General features: G+C 40.2%; 1 protein-coding gene and 1 non-coding gene across 9 annotated transcripts in view; one reads left to right on the forward strand and one right to left on the reverse strand.

Moving 5' to 3' along the window:
- Window positions 1-2,625: 2,625 nt before the first annotated feature.
- The window catches only part of LOC116285083 (uncharacterized), a 75,952-nt gene continuing 60,274 nt past the window's right edge, over window positions 2,626-18,303 (reverse strand). For 5 of the 8 annotated variants that reach the window (XM_072947620.1, XM_072947616.1, XM_031689554.2 and 2 more), the window contains 7 exons: window positions 16,428-16,528; window positions 11,657-11,780; window positions 11,054-11,127; window positions 10,303-10,429; window positions 5,526-5,621; window positions 4,819-4,898; window positions 2,626-4,339 (listed from right to left, as the gene is read on the reverse strand). In XM_072947620.1, coding sequence (XP_072803721.1) covers window positions 2,894-4,339; window positions 4,819-4,898; window positions 5,526-5,621; window positions 10,303-10,429; window positions 11,054-11,127; window positions 11,657-11,687 — 1,854 coding nt within the window. In that variant the 5' untranslated portion in view covers window positions 11,688-11,780; window positions 16,428-16,528 and the 3' untranslated portion in view covers window positions 2,626-2,893. Of the gene's footprint in view, window positions 4,340-4,818; window positions 4,899-5,525; window positions 5,622-10,302; window positions 10,430-11,053; window positions 11,168-11,656; window positions 11,781-16,427; window positions 16,529-18,303 lie in introns of those variants that run through there. The other 3 variants (XM_072947622.1, XM_072947621.1, XM_072947623.1) reach the window with 3 other exon arrangements.
- LOC116285129 (small nucleolar RNA SNORA2/SNORA34 family) lies at window positions 17,659-17,795 on the forward strand. The gene has a single exon (XR_004194811.2). It is a non-coding gene; the product is annotated as a small nucleolar RNA SNORA2/SNORA34 family (small nucleolar RNA).

Here is an 18,303-nt window from a genome sequence, read left to right on the forward strand (position 1 = left end):
AATTTATGCTCAGGTGGAGAAGGATTCCCTGGAATTTAGAAGACAGAGTAGGATAGGAACCATAAGTGATGAAAGCTGATTGCAAATTGGACGGAGGCAGGAAAGTGCATATAGGAAGAAAAGGATAAAAAATTTGGAATCTCATATATAACCTAACTCCACTGAACCTTCTCTTACCTCTTGGATGTCCTCCAGACAGGCTGGTTAAAAAAGATAAATTGTTCAATGCACTTCTCACTGCATTTATTGGGGGCACTTCAGATTACACTGGAGCCATCCATGAGTAATTCACCTTTCCTCTGGATATTGAAAGACGGGGATAGAAAATCTGTCCCTAGGAAGGGCAGGTGGTCCAAGTAAGGAAATCGGCTCCTGGGCAAGAGGGAATACCTCAGAAGGAGACAGCAGTGTGCTGTTTCCTGACCTGAGTAGGGCTGTTGAGTAGAACGGTCACAGGTAGACTATTTGCAGTCTCTGTGACCCCAGGGGCTCAATTTCCAAAGCTCCTCATTAGCCAAATGTGTACTGTCATTTCTTCCCCAAGGCAGCTCAGATCCTTAAGGAGCACAACTCTTAGAAGGGAGAACTCCTGGATGGCTGGCTTCCTGACCCTAAGAGGACGGGTATTTGTCAGTTTCTTCCTACCTATTTCTTCTCACCTCCAGGGAAACTCATTCTGGGATTCTTGGATCTACCCTGAAGGGAAGAGATGGGCTTCTCCTTAGACCAATTCCCAGCCTTCTCTGAGCCAGAGATGATCACTAAAGGACCAGAGAACCAGGGTGGTGTAAGTCCCCACAGGGACAGAGCCTCAGAGATGTGAAGAATGTATCATGTCATCTTCACTTAAGAAAACTTCTCCTTTCTTAAAGTCCCTATATTAATGAGGTTAGTACTACTGCAGGAAAGAAGTAGCAAGGAAACCAATTCACTAATTACTTGGAGAGGCATTTAGAGGTTGCATGAAAAAGACATAAATCAACAACCTCAAAGAAATCACAAAGCAGCACTATCACAAAGGAAACAATTGCTAAACTGACTGCATTAATATTGGGAAACCCTCAGGAACATATAGCAGTGCTCTGTACCACCTCTTCAACTTTCCTCTAAGGGTGAAAGTAGTTCAAAATAAAAGTTTTTAAAATCTTAACAATCAAAATATAGCACTACATACTCATCAAAATGGGCAAAATGCAAAGGGCAATGTGGAATATTGGCAAGATACTGGGAATGTAAATTGGTGCAACTACTTTGGAAAACTGGCAGTATTATATGACCGTATGTATTACATACAGCCCAGAAGCTGCACTCCTAACAAAAATATATACAATTGTGAATCAAAAGATACATACAAAAATGCTCATGGCAGAACTAAACTACCTTAGCTATAAACAACTCAAATGTCCAAAATGGTTAAATGATAAAGTGTTCATATCCATTCCGTGGAAAACTATGCAACACTGGAATTAAACTCCTTCTAAATAAAACAGCAAAAATGAATCCTGAAAACAAAATGTGGAACAGAAGGAGCCAGTCACGAATGATAACATATGGTATCAGGTACAAGAATGCACATAACTCTGCAAACATACCAAAAATGACTGAATTTTACACTTCCCAAGAGGCGGGTATGGTATGTTAAAGTATACCTCAATAAAATTGTTTTAAAAATACATGATTCCATAGAGTACTTACATCATGGTGAGAGGAATCAGGGTGATTGGTGATGGAAAGAGAACATTAAAGACAATTCTCAGGTGCTGACAATGTTGTGTATCTTGACCAGTGTCTGTAGGAGTTAATATAGACTGTTGTACCTATAAAAATTCATGGAGTTGTGCATTCTTGGACATGTTAAATGAAACCAACAAAATGTGCTGTAAAAAGCTCAGAATTCCAAGGAGAATTTAACCATTCATAATCTTCACAGGGAGATTCATTACAGACCTTGTGCAGCAAATGGTAGGTTAGGAGACATAAAGTGTGTAAGTGTATGGATGATATGTAAGCACAGCTTAAGAGATTTATCTGGGAGGAATAAATTAGGAGCTTGCAATTAGCAGATACAAACTACTATATACTAAATAGATAAACAACAAGGTCCTACTGTATATCACAGAGACCCATATTCAATAGCTTGTAATAACCTATAGTGAAAAACATGAAAATAATATAAATAACTGAATGTATATATAACTGAATCACTATCCTGTACACCAGAAACTAACACAACAGTGTAAATCAACTAGCCCTCAATTAAAAAAAAGATGACAGTGATTGATGACAATATAGGAAAAGGGTTCGCAAACGTTGTTGCTGAAAATTAAGTTTGCTGCAACATTTATGAAAAGAAACTGAATAAGATATTTTAAAACTATATACATATGTACTTCAACACCCCTTCTCAAAAAAGCTTTGTTTAATAGGTAAATATCTATTAAACATACATTCCTGTACCAAATACTCAATTTTGTTACCATATATAAAAATTGATTAAAAAAAACTGATCTTCTGTGCACCATACTGGTTGGTGACTGTAGTCAGCTAGAAAAAAACCAAAAACCTTCCACCACCACCACCACCACACCACACACACACCCCCAAAAGAACACACAGAAAACATGGTGGCTTAAAACATTAGGTGTTTATTTTTCTCAAGAAACAAGCCTTAACAATATTAAAAGATTTCCCCTTCAGTGTTATCACAAATCTTCTAAGGGATAATGAATGAATAGATTTTGCAGTCATTGCATAACTTAGGTTTCTTTCACAAATGTATGACTCAGAGGCTTTCTCACATTCCTCACAACCAGATCTCTTTGGTTAGCATTTATTTGGCTGTAAGTCTTAAAGTCTGAAAGTTCACTGAAAGAGGATGCCATTAAAAGGGGATTTATTTTGCATGAGTTCTCTCATGACGCTGAAGGGATAAGGGCTTACTGTAAGTTCGCCCACAAACACTGCATTTATAGGGTTTTTCTCCAGTATGTATTCTTTTGTGCACATTGAGGTTACACTTTACACTGAAGCATTTCCCACACTGATTACACTCATAGGGTTTCTCCCCAGTGTGTGTTCTCTTGTGTATTGTAAGGGACGCATGTCTGCTAAAAGCTTTTCCACACTCACTGCACTTAAAAGGTTTCTTGTCCCTTGTGTGTTTTTTCATATGTCTCCTATAAGATAAGAGACCGCGGAAGGTTTTCCCACATTCCTGACATTCAGGTGTCATCCTCATGTGAATTTTCTTGTGTAAAACAAGGAAAGATTTCACTCTGAAGGCTTTTCCACACTGATTACATGTAAAGGGTCTTTCTCCAGTGTGAATTCGTACATGTTCTTTAAGGCATGAGTGATCCCTGAAAGCTTTCCCACAGTCATTGCACTTACAGGGTCTCTCTCCAGTATGAATCTTCTTGTGTGTGATAAGGGTACAGCTCAGTCTAAAAGCTTTCCCGCACTGATCACATGTGTAGGGTTTCTCTCCAGTATGTATTCTCAGGTGTGTCTTAAGAGATGACTGACTGCTTAGTGCTTTTCCACACTGGCTACATTCAATAGATTTCTCTCCAGTGTGGATTCTCTTATGTCTTTTAAAGTATGGGAGAACACTGAAGGCTTTCCCACAATCACTGCATGTATAGGGTTTCTCCCCAGTATGTGTTATCTGGTGCATCAACAGCCTAGAGCTTCTACTGAAGGTTTTGCTACACTGATTACATTTGTAGGGTTTTTCTTCTGAATGAGTACCCGAGTGTTGCCTGAGAAGTGAGCTGTCTCTGAAGGTTTTCCCACAGTGACGGCACTCATAGGGCTTCTCCCCAGTGTGAATTCTCCTGTGGCGTGTAAGGTAAGAACTGGAGCTGAAGGCTTTCCCACACTGATTACACTTGAAAGGCTTTTCTCCAGTGTGGGTTCTCATGTGCAACTGAATGGACGAGTTGCTCTGTAGCACTTTACCACACTGACTACATGCAAAAGATTTCTCTCCAATGTGATTTTTTTCATGCTTCTCAAGATGTGAGATTGAATTTAAGACTTTCCCATAGTCACTGCATTCATAGGGTTTCTTTCCTCTGCGCTGTCCCTCGTGCACAGCTAAGTAAGGGCTCCTGGTGAAGGCATTTTTATCTTTGTTACATTCATAAGAATTCTCCCCAGGAAGAATTCTCCCGTGTGGCTTAAGATGTGAACAATCTCTGAGGGGTTCTTCAGAGTCAAGGTGTTGATGGGGTTTCTCTCCAGGGAAAATTCTCATATTCTGGGCAATGCTAGATTTCATGCTCAAAGCTTCAACAATTCCACTGCATTTAGTGGGACTGCCTCTGTGAGTTTGTTCCTGTTGATTAAAATATGAGTTTTGATCACAAGATTTATCATGTTCATTATATTGATTGAGAATCTCCCCCAATATAAATTCTGACATGTCTAACAATCACTTTATCAGTATTAGAATTTAACATTTTCCTAGTGAATATGCAGTTTGAGTTTATCAGCTTGAATAAGCTGACTGGTATACCAGATGGCTCCACTGAAGCCTCTTCAGCAGCTTTAACATGAAACTGCCTTAGAATGAATTACATCGTAAACACTGAATATCTAAGTCCATTATGAAAACATTTTCTTTGGAGATTCTCTGTAACCATTTTTGGAGCTAGGTTATGAATCTCCCTCCAATCAACACTTAGAGAATCTGCTGCTTTCTGTTGGTGAAGTGAGTGATACCACTTGCCTCAATCACCCCCTAGTTCTTTTCGGTTATATAGAATTCTAGACTTCTCATGCGGAAGACAAGAAATTACCCCATCTGAATCTTACCTTCTTGCCATTGAGTGTGCATTTCTCCAAAACACCTTGCTTATTCGGTGATTGTTTGGTTTTAAGGAGAATCATTTCACCTGAACAAAGTAGGGGAAAGTTTTGGAAAAGACAAGTGACAATATGTTGACAAAAAGCAGGTAATGCCCAGACCCAATCGGAAACAAACGGGAAACATCACCTCAAGCTTCTAGAGCGTGGAGTGGTGAGATGATGATGACAAAAAAAATAAATAAAAAAGGAAGGCCCATGTGGCTTTCCCTTTGATTACTGACCCTAAACGTAGGACAACAATGTGAAAGACGAAGCCACTCATGATGAAAGTAATTAATGGTACCTCCCTTGTTTAGTATTTCACGTCATTTACTAAGGAATGATTCTATCATGACTGAAAGTCATGCTGACAGGTAAAGGCTGTTATTACATATGCAAAGTGGGAAGAATCAGATAATGATTTCAAATGTAAATACCAAAGAGCAAGCCAGGTCTTTCTCTCAAAGCACAGGAAAGTATGAAATGATAGGTAAAAAGTGAAAGATGAGGGGAAGCTGAAACTACACGAGGAAGAGCACACCACATGGTCTCTGCTTTCCCCTTAAATGTAAAGGGTATTTTTTTAAGTTTCTTAACTGCCATCTCATAATGTACCTCCTCCTCACCCCAACCAGACCTGGTAGGCAAGACATTCACAGATGACCACGGCTCACCTGGACAGCTGTCTTGGTGAGTCCTTCTCTCTGCTGCCTCCATGTCATCTTCCTGCTCCATCTGGGTGATGAGAGGAGGTTTGCTGAGTTGATGTCCTGTAATTGGGAACAATACACATGACAGGACCATGCAGAGTACAGCAAAAACTGTCAAACTGTGGTGACCACTTGGTCTTTGAGGTTCTGAAGATGGGCAATTGTGACTTCACAGGCAGCAAAATGATGACAAACTTCTAATAGAGAAGGCAAAAGTAAAGCATTTGGAAGATCAACTTCCAGAATGATAGAATGAGGACCATGGCTAACTTGCCCTCCCACTAAAACAACAAATGATGGTGTGGGCAAAACTAGAATCAATCATTTCAGAACTTTGGAGATTAACCAAAGCAACAAATGGAAAACTGTCTATCCAAAAGAAATGACTGGATCCTGCTAAGAGAGGCTCTGTGACATTTAAGAATACTCCCATACCTCTGCCCTCCCCAGCTCGGTGGCACCGTGGCCAACACCAGCAGCCTTACACTCAACAGAGAGGTCCGACTGCTTTGGGAACTCTGTTAAAAGAACCATCCCCAGAACAGTCAATCAATCAATATATTTTTTTCTAAACTTGCAGCTCTCTAGAAAATTTCTACACTCAGGGTATTGTGGCTATTTTATTTTACTCAGAACTCAGCCTAGAAGGAAAAAAAAAAGCCCTTAACTTCAAGGTATTACCAAAACAATAGCAACCTGGAGTAACATTCCCAAATGCTTAAGGCTGTGATTTTACAGAAGACTGGATGGAAATTTGAAAGGAAAACCAAGAGAACCAGAAAACATGGAATTTTGAAAAGCTCCAACAAGTTCCTGGGGATCTAAAAGGCTAAGTGCATGAGCAAGGTGACGGACGTGCCCAGGAAAGATCCAGGAAAGAGTAAGTCCCAAGTCACTCACCTTCGGTTGACTTTAAAGACCCTGTCCAAGCAGGAAGTGAGCGCTAAGACTGTCTTATTAGTTGCCTGGAGCTTAAAGCTGTGACTTTCCTGTAGATCCCCTTGGGAAAGGGTGGAAGAGATACAGGCAAGGCATTTAAGAAAATCTTTACCAATCACTGGTGGACGATTAAACTATAATGACCAGCTAGTGACTCCCAGAAGTCAGGCTTTTAAATATGTGCTTAAAAAAAACACGAGGAGAATACACTGTGGCTGCATACTGCAGGGAATACAGAATCTGGAATTCGCCTAGAAAAGTCACTAAACAAATAAGCACCAAAAAGGAAAAAAGGAAAAAAAAGACAGCAATGAAACCAAATCCCCCTAAAACTGAGTTCCCCTATCAAGCCTACGATTAATCTATCAGGGACTTCATGCTCTTTCTTTCTTATCCCCTCTGACCTCAATCCTGTGCTATCTGAACATCAGATGACTAAAACTGCTGTTTTTGACAACATTATTAATGTACTAAAGTTGCTATTATAAATATCATGATTAACGTACAAACTCAGGTTGTTTCTCCAGGGCAAGAGGAGCTAACAGACTCCCAAATCACGGACCCAGCCACAGAATCTTAAACCAGAGACATCCTGACTCTGAAACTATGATTAAGAAATGTCATAAGGTGATGATTAACCTCAGCCTCTTTGTTCTTCATCTTTTAAAAAACCCCTCACTCAAAGACCAGATTGGAGTAGAACTGAGGCTTTTCTCCCACTCTCTTGATTGGTGCCCTGCAATAAATATTACCTTGCCGTAACCCAGTGTCAGTAGATTGACTTTGCTGTGCATCAGGGGAATGGACCAGAGTTTGGCTCGGTAACAGCAACAACAAACGTTGATGGTAAGAGGATCCACTACTAAAGTTGGTAAATAATTTAAAACGTCCAGTTTTCAACAACAAAAAAATGAGGCGTGCAAAGAAATAGGGAATTATCCCACATATACAGGAGGAAGACAAGCAGCCAACAGAAAATGTCCTTGAGGGTCCCAGATTTCAGATTTAGCAGACAAAGATTTAAAAATATCTATCATAAATATATTTGGTGGGGAGGGTATAGCTCAGTGGTAGAGTGCGTGCCTAGCATGCACGAGGTCGTGGGTTCAACCCTGGTACCTCCACCAAAAGTTATAAATAAATAGATAAACCTAATTACCTACCCCCACAAATATTTTTAATTAAAAAATTTTTAAACAAATAAATATACTTAATGGAAAAAGACTGAAAACTTTCCTTCTAAGATGAGGAACAAGAAAGGGATATTCACTTTGGCCACTTCTAATCCACAGTATCCTGGGGTGCCTAGCCAGAGCAGTTAGGCAAGGAAAAAAGAAATAAAATGCATCCACATTACAAAGGAGAAAAACTGTCTCTATTTCCAGGTGTCATGAGCTTGTAAATATAAAATCTGAATGAATTCACAAAAAACCTATTAGAACTAATAAATTCAACACATTGCAAGGTAAAAAGTTGTATACAAAAATCAACTGTATCTCCATACAACAACGATGAACATGCCGAAAATGAAATCAAGGAAACAATTCCATGGCGATCACTTTGTAATGTACAAAAATATCAAAACCATTGTGCTGTGTACCAGGAACTAACACAGTGTTATAGTCAATCATACTTTAAAAACAAACTCAGAAAAAAAGAGATCAGATTTGTGATTATCAAGGGGTGGGAGGTTGAGGGAGGGAGAATTAAAAGAGGGTGGTCAAAAGGTACAGACTTTCAGGTATAAGATAGGTAAATACTAGGGGTGAAACGTACAGCATGATTAATATAATTAACACTGCTGAGTGTTAAATGAAATTTGAGAGTAAATTCTGAGTTCTTACCACAAGGAAAAACATTTTTTCTTTTACTCTGTATCTATGAGATGATGGATGTTCACTAAACTTAATCATTTTATGATGTATGTAAGTCAAACCATTATGCTATGTACCTTAAACTTTTGCAGTCTTGTATGCCATTACACCTCAATAAAATTGGAAGAAAAATTTAAAAATTTTAAATTTGAAAATTAAAAAGGAAAACAATTCCATTGCCAAAGTATCATAAAGAAAATACTTAGGAATAAATTTAACAAAAGAAGTCGAAGTCTTAGATGTTGAAAACTACAAAACACTGTTGACAGAACTGAAAGAAGACCTCAACAAAAATCTCACCTGGATTATTTGCAAAAATTGACAGGCTAACCCTAAAGTTCATACGAAAATGCAAGGGATCCAGAATAGTCAAAACAATCTTGAAAAAGAGAAGTAAAGTTGGAGAACTCACATTTCCCAATTTCAAACTTACTACAAAGCTCAGCAATCAATAGCATTGAACTGGCATAGGGTAACACAAACCATTGGAATAAAATTGAGTCCAGAAAAAAATACATAAATTTGTACATAACTTTGACTTTATCAAAGTTTAAAACTTCTTTTTTCAAGCATTATTTTTAAATTTTGGTGGGGATAATTAGGTTTATTTATTTATTTAAATGGAGGTACTGGGGATTGAACCTGGGACCTCATGCATACTAACCATGCACTCTACCACTGAGCTACACCCTCCTCTCCAAATTTAAAACTTTAATGCTGCAAATGATACCATCAAAAAAGTGAAAAGGCAACACAGAGAATGAAGGAAAATATATATCTGAAAAGGGATTTGTATCTTGAATATATAAAGAACCTTCACAACTCAGTAGGAACAAAAAAAAAGACAATCCAAATTTTAACTGAGCACAGGATTTAAATGGATGTTTTTCCAAAGAAGATACACAAATGGTCAATAAGCACATGAGAAGATGCTCAACCTTAATCATTAGAGAAATGCCAATCCAAACCACAATGAGATTCCATTTCACAACTGCTAGAATGTCTATAATCCGAGAGACAGGAAATAATAAGTAAAACTGTGGAGAATTAGGAACCTGCATACATTGAGGGAATGTAAAATGATATAACCAGTTTGGAAAACAGTCTGGCAGTTCCTCAAAATGTTAAGCATAGAGTTAACAAAAAACCTAGCAATTTTACTTCTAGGCACAGCCAAGCCAAACATGTCCTTACAAAAATCTGTATGTGAATGTTTGTAGCAGCATCATTCATAATAGCAAAGTGTCAAAGATCCAAACGTCCATCAACTCATGAAAAGATAAACAAAACATGGTAGAACTACATATGAGAATATTATGCAGCAATAAACAGGAATTCAGTACTGATACACGCTACAACATGGATGAATCCCGAAAATATTATGCTAAGTGAAAGAAGTAAGTCCCAAAAGACCACATGTGGTACGAGTCTATTAATATGAAATGCTGAATAGGCAAATCTACAGAAAAGGAAAGTAGCTGGGGGGAGGGTATAGCTCAAGTGGTAGAGCGCCTGCTTAACATACATGAGGTCCCGGGTTCAATTCCCAGTACCTCCTCCAAACAGAAATAAACAAATAAACCTACCAAAAAAAAAGTTAAAAAAAAACTTGGGAAAAAAAAAACAGGAAAGAAGATTAGTTGTCACCACGGGTTGCAGGAAGGGAAGAATGAAACACCCTGTAGGCAGGGCAATGAAAATATTCTGGAATTTGTGGTGATGGCTGCACAACTCAATGAATATAATAAAAACAAAACATTGTTCTGTATACTTTTAAGTGGGTAAATGATGGTATATGAAATTATATCTCAATATAGCTGTTTTTCTTAAAGGCCCACAGTCTGCATCACAAGGTGACTGGGGCTTGCTCATCCCAGAAATCCATGCCCCAACTCAGTAAATCAATCCCAGGGTCCTGCCAGACTTACCCAGCCAAGCCAGGTTTCTATAGTTCTCCAGCATCACATCTCTGTACAGTTTTCTCTGAGAAGAATTCAGCAATGTCCACTCTTCCTGGGTGAAGTCCATGGCCACATCCTCAAAGGTTATTGAGTTCTAAAATATCAACACATTCTGTCTCAACCAGCAACCAACCCTAAAAGTGTTCCTGGGGCGGGGGTCACAGGTAACAGTGCTAGAGATGGAAGACTCTTTCACAGTAAACTCAAGATTCTGAGGTTTCTTTATTCAAGCCAGGACGCAGTTCTCAGAATCTCCCCTTCTCTATTCATGTCCACTCCTTAAGGGATCTCATCGAGGCAAGGATTTAAGGCATCTCTAACACATGATGAAATATGTCTCTTCATCCCTAACCTGCGAGTTTTCACAGTCTTACTAACTTCTATCTTCAGAGTCAGAGACATGAACACACAGCAAGAATGAGAGAAATGTTTGCTAAATGAAAAAATTATTTCCCAAGAGTGGCCACACATTTTCTGAAGCTAAGACAGTCTTACAACCTCCTTTTACTTTTTACTTATTTTACTAACAGGACTAAGCAGGAGGGATGCCTAAAAAGTGTAACTAGCAGGGTAATAGATTAATTTTTTTTGGAAGTCCCTGAACCATCATAAGTCTCAAAACGCAGGTTGGGTTGTGAGGTTCCAGAGTACTGGAAGGAGATGCATTCACCTTAGGGAATGGGAAGTATTTTAGGAGAAAGAAAAAGTTTTAACTCACCTGTAACCCAGAGTGGAAGTTTTCTACCTCTGTGATTCTCTCATGGGCACAGGAAGGGTCTTGAACGGGCAGAGCTAGAGAAGAGGGTGCCATGAGCATCTAGACACATGCGTTATTGCAAACATTCACGAGGCTTGAAATTGTCCGACATCACCTGAGTCACACATACACCCACAAACACACACACGCAATATGCATATTAGCCAGAGCAATCTTCTCCAACCAGAGTCAGAAAATAGGGTACTTTGCTATCCATGAGAAATGGATTTATAGTCTCAATTTTCTTAGAAAGGAAACTGAAATTCAGAAAGGTTGAATTGTTATCTTTCCCAGATTTATAAAACAAATAAATGGGATAAGGAAATGCCATCCCTAAATTTTCTCCCCTCTCCCCACCATGCACATGTGCCCTTCCTCCAGGGTCCCAAAAGGGCATTGAATCAGCCATGAGCAAACTCTGGGGCTCCAAGGGTTCACAGAGCTCCATCCCCACCTCCTCTCATTTCAACCCCTTCTTCTCAGTTCTCTGTGGCTACTCAGCTCCCTTCCTTTGTGCCCACTCTAAGGTGCAGAGTCCACTTAATCCTGGTGAAGTCAATCTACCAAATATTGTGGACAGATGTAAGTCTGCCATCCTGCAAGTCTGTAAGTAGTAAATATGCACAGACAGCAACCAGGAGACCAAGAGCTCCTCTTCTTGTTCCTATGGTCCGCTCCAGGCAGGGCTCTGAAATGAAGAAACATTAACAGGAGAATTAACGTGCTTTCTGTGTCTCCGTGGCACTTAGGACAATTTCATCACAGTGCATCAGGATGTGTTCCTTTCAGATTCAAGCTGTCATTGATCCTGGGTCTTTGTTTTGCATGTCATGTACAACCTAAAAACAATATGGTGGGTATTCTTGACTTTCCCAGCCCTAATGTATATCCTCTACATTATCAAACCACATTACCCACCACTTATCAAAAATCCCATCTCCACTGAAATCCTTCACTGGCTTCTCAACCTATTAGCACCAACATATAGGCCTGACCTATTAAAGTCACTGACACCTGACTCCCATTCATCATTTGAACTCCCATCCCTGCTTTGATTCAATATGATTTCATGTTCTTGGGCATAAACTAGCAAACACCCATGGCTTCCACATCTCAAGCACACACTTTCAACTTACCATCACTTGAGACTCCTGCCCTCTCCAAGGCAAAAAGTCAGACATCCCACTTTCTGAACACGGTACCTAAACATCCAACTTGTTCAGGTTTCAGTTCGTATTCCATCCGCTCTCCTACCTCATAGAAGCTTCCAAGCTACCCATCCCTCCTATCTTGCTATTTATAACCCTCACTTATTTGGCACTACATGAGATGCCATGGGCCGTCACTTCAACAATGTATTTTCCAAAACCTCAAATTCCTCTCTGCCCTATCGTAACACCTGGCTTGAATAATTCCAACCATTGTCTATTCTGCCTGGGTAAGTCTTACCCAACCAGCTATACGGGAAGCACTAAAAGTTTCAGGCCACATACCCTAAACACTAAGGAAAAGCCCAACAGGCAATTCAATCTCCTAGTTCCCTAAGACCTTTTCACAGTTTCTCCAAGATTTTGAATTCCGTATGGTCTCAACTTTGCCTCTTCAATAGCAATGATCTTACTTACATCTTACTTTCCAGAGAAACTATAACAACGATGAGAAAGATTTCTCATCTTCTTGCCACTAGTTCAAAAGTAGTTCCACAACAGCATGGTTTCTTGCACTTTGCAAACAAGGATGTCTGCCTTCTTATCTAAAGTCAGCATCTCCTACTTTGCTATGCCAGGTTTCCCATCCATGGCACCACTGACATTAGGAGCTGGACACTTGGTTATGGGGGTAACATCCTGCACATTATAGGATGCTTAGCCGCATTGTTGAACTTTACCCACTAGATGGCAGCAGTATCTCTTCCAGTTGTGAAGTGGGCGGAGTGTTTCCCGGTCTTACCAAATGGCCCTTAGGGGACAGTTGCCCTGCCAGGATCCACTGATCTAATCACTATCTTCTCAGAAAACCTGCTTTATTAATTATTCCTTTGTTCTCTTCCATCACCATCAACTTCTACTCCACTGTCCTCATACCTTTAACACTGAAACGTAATCAAGTATCTCCCATCTTGAAACAAATTCATGCCTCGAGACCCACTTAACCTTCCAGTTACTGCTCAATCTCTCTTCCTTTCCACCAAACTTCTTGAAGGAGTATCTACCCTCTCATCCTCTCCATTTCTTCACCTCCCTTAACACTCCAACCTGGTTTCCATCTCACCATCACTTCATTGACACCATTCTGCCAAACTGCCAAGGAATTAGGAGAATTTAAGCCTGTCTTTGACTTAGTCGGTCCCTCAGAAATTCCATCACTACTCTCTTCTATAAATTATTCTCTTCCCTGGGCTTTCGTGACCACAGTCTTATCTCTCTGGTCATTCTCTTACAGACTCCTCTACAGTCTCCTCTCCCACTGTTGACTGTCTTCAAGGCTCAGTCCTGGCCCCTACTTCTTGCCTTATTCTGTGTGTTCTGTATTCTATAAGCATTCCTTTGAACTTAATTTCTATCTCTATGCACATTATACCCAAATCGCCAGTTTGATATCTCAAATTTAAGCTTTAGAGCCATATAGCCTGTTGCCTTTTCAACTATGGCCATCTAACATTTTTTGTAGGCACCTCTGATGAAACTTATCAGGCGGAACCTATCTCTTCCAAAGAACCTTCACTTCAAACACTTGCGCTAGGTATTCAGAGCAGGCAGAAGGCATCCTTGGTATCACACCCTTTACCCCACCCCGCAGCTATTGTTAACTGAAACTGAAGATTCATTATTCGATAAGCCCTTCTCCTCTCCTGTGGACTGGAGTCAATTAAAACCCACAGAATCCTTGACTCCTTTGCCTCAGCCCAAAATAGACACTGAAATTTTAAAATAGAGGCTCTCTCTCCCCCATCCTCTAAAGGCAGCAATCACCCGAACCTAAAATTATTTCTTTATAGACTTCTCCACGCTACCACAGTAGAAACCGACACTCGGACTAATCCAAGCCACGACCTTCTCTCTGGATCCACCCAAATCTGATCATTTAATGATGCTTTCTCCAGAAAAATCCTCCCAACTACTGAGCTGTCCCGCCTGCCCCCATCCCCTGCCACACAAGGATGATTCTTCCTTGTTATTTTTCTGTCCGTTTAAATGACATTTCCTCAGAATCACCTTTATTGTGAGCCCCACATTCAATATAAAGCCAGTCTCCTCCTGTGTTATTGTCTAAGAGCTCTTTCTATTCTCCTAAGTAGCCATCATCACAATTTATAATTATATATTTAGTTCTTTGCTTACTTATATTCTTCCTCTTCCACCAGATTATAATGTCCAAGAGAGTGGTCTTATTAAAACCCTGTGCCCAGTCACTAGCACATCACCAGCCACTTTGTAAAGCATACAGTATTCTGGGTGAAGAAATTAATGAGTACGGATTGCACCTTCAATCCAGCGTCATCACTTTGTTCTACTTTGCAACCATCAGGAGTCTAGATGACCACCACTCATTCCTAAACTCAATACTCCTCCTTTTCTCCAACAGTCAAGTTCATCCATCAGTACTCCAGCCTCACCATGCTGCTGACTGCTAAACACAGATCTAATCGTTGGTGCCCCTGTTCACAATGGCTTCCTACCAGCCTTGAAATTAAGCCTTAAACTTGCTTTCAAGATTACAGGTCATGTGGCTGGGACTCTTGCAATCTAGTTCACCTTTCTCCTCTCTTGTTTTTTTTTTTTTTCAGCCAAGTCCTGTCTTGCTCACTTCCTGATACAGTCCCAGCTCTAAGCTGCTCCCAGGATTTTGCATGTGCAGAGCCCTCCTGCTAAAATGCCCTGCCTATTCCTAACCCCAACACAGCCCAGCCCATCGCCTGACTGTATCCCAGTCATTTCTAAGATTGCAGATTGCGGCTTCCAAAACTTTTTTTTCCAAGAGACTTTCTGAACCCTTAGATTGAGTCCTCCACTGACACGGCCTCATTTAAAATAACTCAAAATCAGCTATCACATATACCTAGGCTTAATGGCTGCGCTGCAAACTCCAGGGGACCAAACCCTTATAAATTCTGTTTGCCATTGTACCCATGGGACTGAGCAAACTGTAACAAGCTCAGAGCAGGCATGTAATAAATATTCGTAGACCACCGACAGGCAACAAAAACTCCCCTGAGAATCTTCTAGTGTGAACACACAAAATGATATGTTACTGACACGTATGTGACAGTAAATGATAAAAGCAATGACATCTATTAGTGAGTTTTTAAAATAATGTGAATTCTATTCAAGTAAAAGAGGCATCAAATTCTTACTCTTGTAACCAAATCTCTTGCATTTAAAACCAAAGTTGAAAAAAAAAAGTTGATACTTAATTGGTCTTCATTATGTTTTATCTGGTGGTGGTGGGAGGATAAATATTTAGTTAACACAACACTAGGTCAAAACTCATTCCATACAGAGTCAACTGAACTCTAATTTCAGGTAGTACCTTCATGAAATTTGCATCACTTGTTTAAGAATCTCTTGACTTTCCAGTGTGGGGAGTTGTTACATCAGCTGAGCTTGCTTGACCTCTTGAGAGTAGAACTCATGATTAAAAAGGTAATCGATTGCCCACCTGACACCCTGTGCACAAAACTTATGTGGATGAAAAGTTGATGCCCGCCATCTGCCTCTACAAGGATGAAGTCACTAGTCACTGCGGTCACTGACCTTCAACAGACACAGAAAGGAGTGCAGGGAGGAAGGAGATCAGGAATGAGGCACGCTGCGCTCTGGGAAAAACTGGCAGAACAGGCTTTCAGATAGTTAGATATTCTTTGGGAGATTTTATGAGCCCAATTTCTTGCATCTTCTCATAGTTAGAAAAGCACTACAATCATTAACAGAGACATCTGCCCCTCGTGACGAGCAGCAACCCCTAGCAACGTCCTGCCAAAAGCGTGTGCTCCATTGCACGTATCCCCCCTTCACTAAAATCACATATATACTGACCGCCCTCCACCTCTGCTTCGGAGCAGTTCCCCAGAGCTATCTGAGAGGCTGTCTCCTGAACTACAGTCCTCATTTTGCCCTAAATAAAATTTAACTCGCAACTCTCACACTGAGCATTTTTTTTCAGTCGATGCCTACCCAACAAAAACAATTGAAAATTTTCATTTCACAAGATACCTCAACCTCAACACACACCCTGATGTTCATAGTCAGGAGCAAACATTCTGCAGGTTAAGAAGTTATCTTACAAAGTGAAGGGCAGTGGGGAACCCCGCCACAAGTTCTTATTCATTACTTACCAAAACACAGAAAGTCAGCTTGAGCCAGGCTGGTATTCAGACACGTCTCAGCTACAGCAAGCTTTCGGTCTGAATGCGTGCACAAGGTCACCGACTTTTATCTATGATAAAATTGAAAGGATGACAGGATTAAAAGACACACCCTGTTCGCCTGGACTAGATTTACACAGTGAACTTTATATAGGATTATCTTCAGTCCAAAGAATACGCCCTGTTTACCCTAATTTCTTTTAATTGTGTTAAGTGAGGACGCCAAGCTCAGTCCTCCTTAGCATCTGCAGCGCCTTTTGTAAAATGGCCCAGCTCCTTCGGATTCCACTAGTTCCACAACTTCGGATTCAGTCAACCATGGATCCACCTACCTGTATTCAAAAATTGCAGTAGAGTGGTTCCCTGCCTATGGAAGTCTCAATGGTTGCATATTTTTACAGGGTAATTATCACTCATTCGTTGAAATAAATGTGTACTGAGTACTTACTGTATACTATGCACTATCCTAAATACCAGGAATGTAAAATAAACAACTATAGACACACACACACACATATATATATACACATACATAGAAAAATCAAGTAAGTAACAAAAGTTTTTGTAGATGGCAAATGTTGGAAGAAAAGTAGATGGTAATGCGTATTAAATGACCTATAATTGTTGAGCACAGGCATTCTTTGGGGAGCTGACGTTCCAGCTGAGACCTTGACAAGGCTGATCACACTTTGTGCTTGACAGAGTTTAGGCTGGACTGATTAGGACAGGGAGACCCTTTTTTTATGAGAGCTCCCAGCACTGTAACTTGTATGCTCTGCGTCAGGCACAGATCCCCACCTCACTTCCACGCACTTGACAACAAACCATTTTCTGCCTCATCTTTCCTGGTATTACAATAAGGCAGTTTGTTAAGTTTCAGTACACTCCCCCACTTCTGCACCATGCCCACCCTGCCAGTCATCCACCATCAGCCCCACGCTCCACCCTCACCCCCGCCCACCCCCACCCTCCCACTACCTTCCCAACCCCCCACTACCTTCCCACCCCTCCCATCCCTCCAGCCCTCCACCACCACCACCCCACCTCCGCCCACAAAGCAGATTTTAGCGAGCCCCTCCCTTCCTCCCCCACTGGTCCACTGTCTTAAAGCTTTGTCTCTCTGCTCCTTCCCTCAGCTATTTCTGGCTAACCCTTTACTCTTCTTCCTGTTGCAACAGTCCCCCTTAATAAAGTCTTTCCTTTGGCCCTGAATCAAGGCCAGCAGTCTGCTGAAGCTGTTGGTTTCAAGCAGGAGCCTAGAGAAGTGTCTTTCTGTGGTCTGATGGCCATTTCAGAACTTCGGAAATGTAATGGTCAATTCATTACAAAGAAACATCTGAGTCATTGGTGATGGATGTGGGCTAATACTTGTTTGTAGTTAATTAACAGTGGGATTCCAAAATTTAGAGATCCCTGATTTAACTTGTTCATTAGAATTATAATACTGTTAAATCCAGTTATTACAAAAAAATTTGCTGTGGGTTTTCCACAAAAACAGTAGGATGATTCTGAACTGTGAGCTTCCTTTGAATATTATCCTTCTGTATGATCAGGGTCCTGATATATGTATTTTAGACCTCATTCAAATTGGAAACTTACATTTACTCTTGTGCTGTAAAACTTTTTGAGTTGTTTATTGGATTGTGAAAGTGTATCTATATTATGGACATTGAAAAAGCTACTTTCACAGTAAAGCATTTGTTAAATATGAAAAAAAAGAGAGAAAACAAAAAACAAAAAAAAGGAAAGAAAGAAAATAGAAAAAAACAAAGTCTTTCCTTACTAACATTTGAAGTGCTTTTTAAAAAAAGAATTTGACAATCTGAATTACAAAAGCCAACTATGG

This window comes from Vicugna pacos, chromosome 22 (assembly GCF_048564905.1).
Source record: "Vicugna pacos chromosome 22, VicPac4, whole genome shotgun sequence".
In the NCBI taxonomy this organism is placed as follows: Eukaryota; Metazoa; Chordata; class Mammalia; order Artiodactyla; family Camelidae; genus Vicugna; species Vicugna pacos.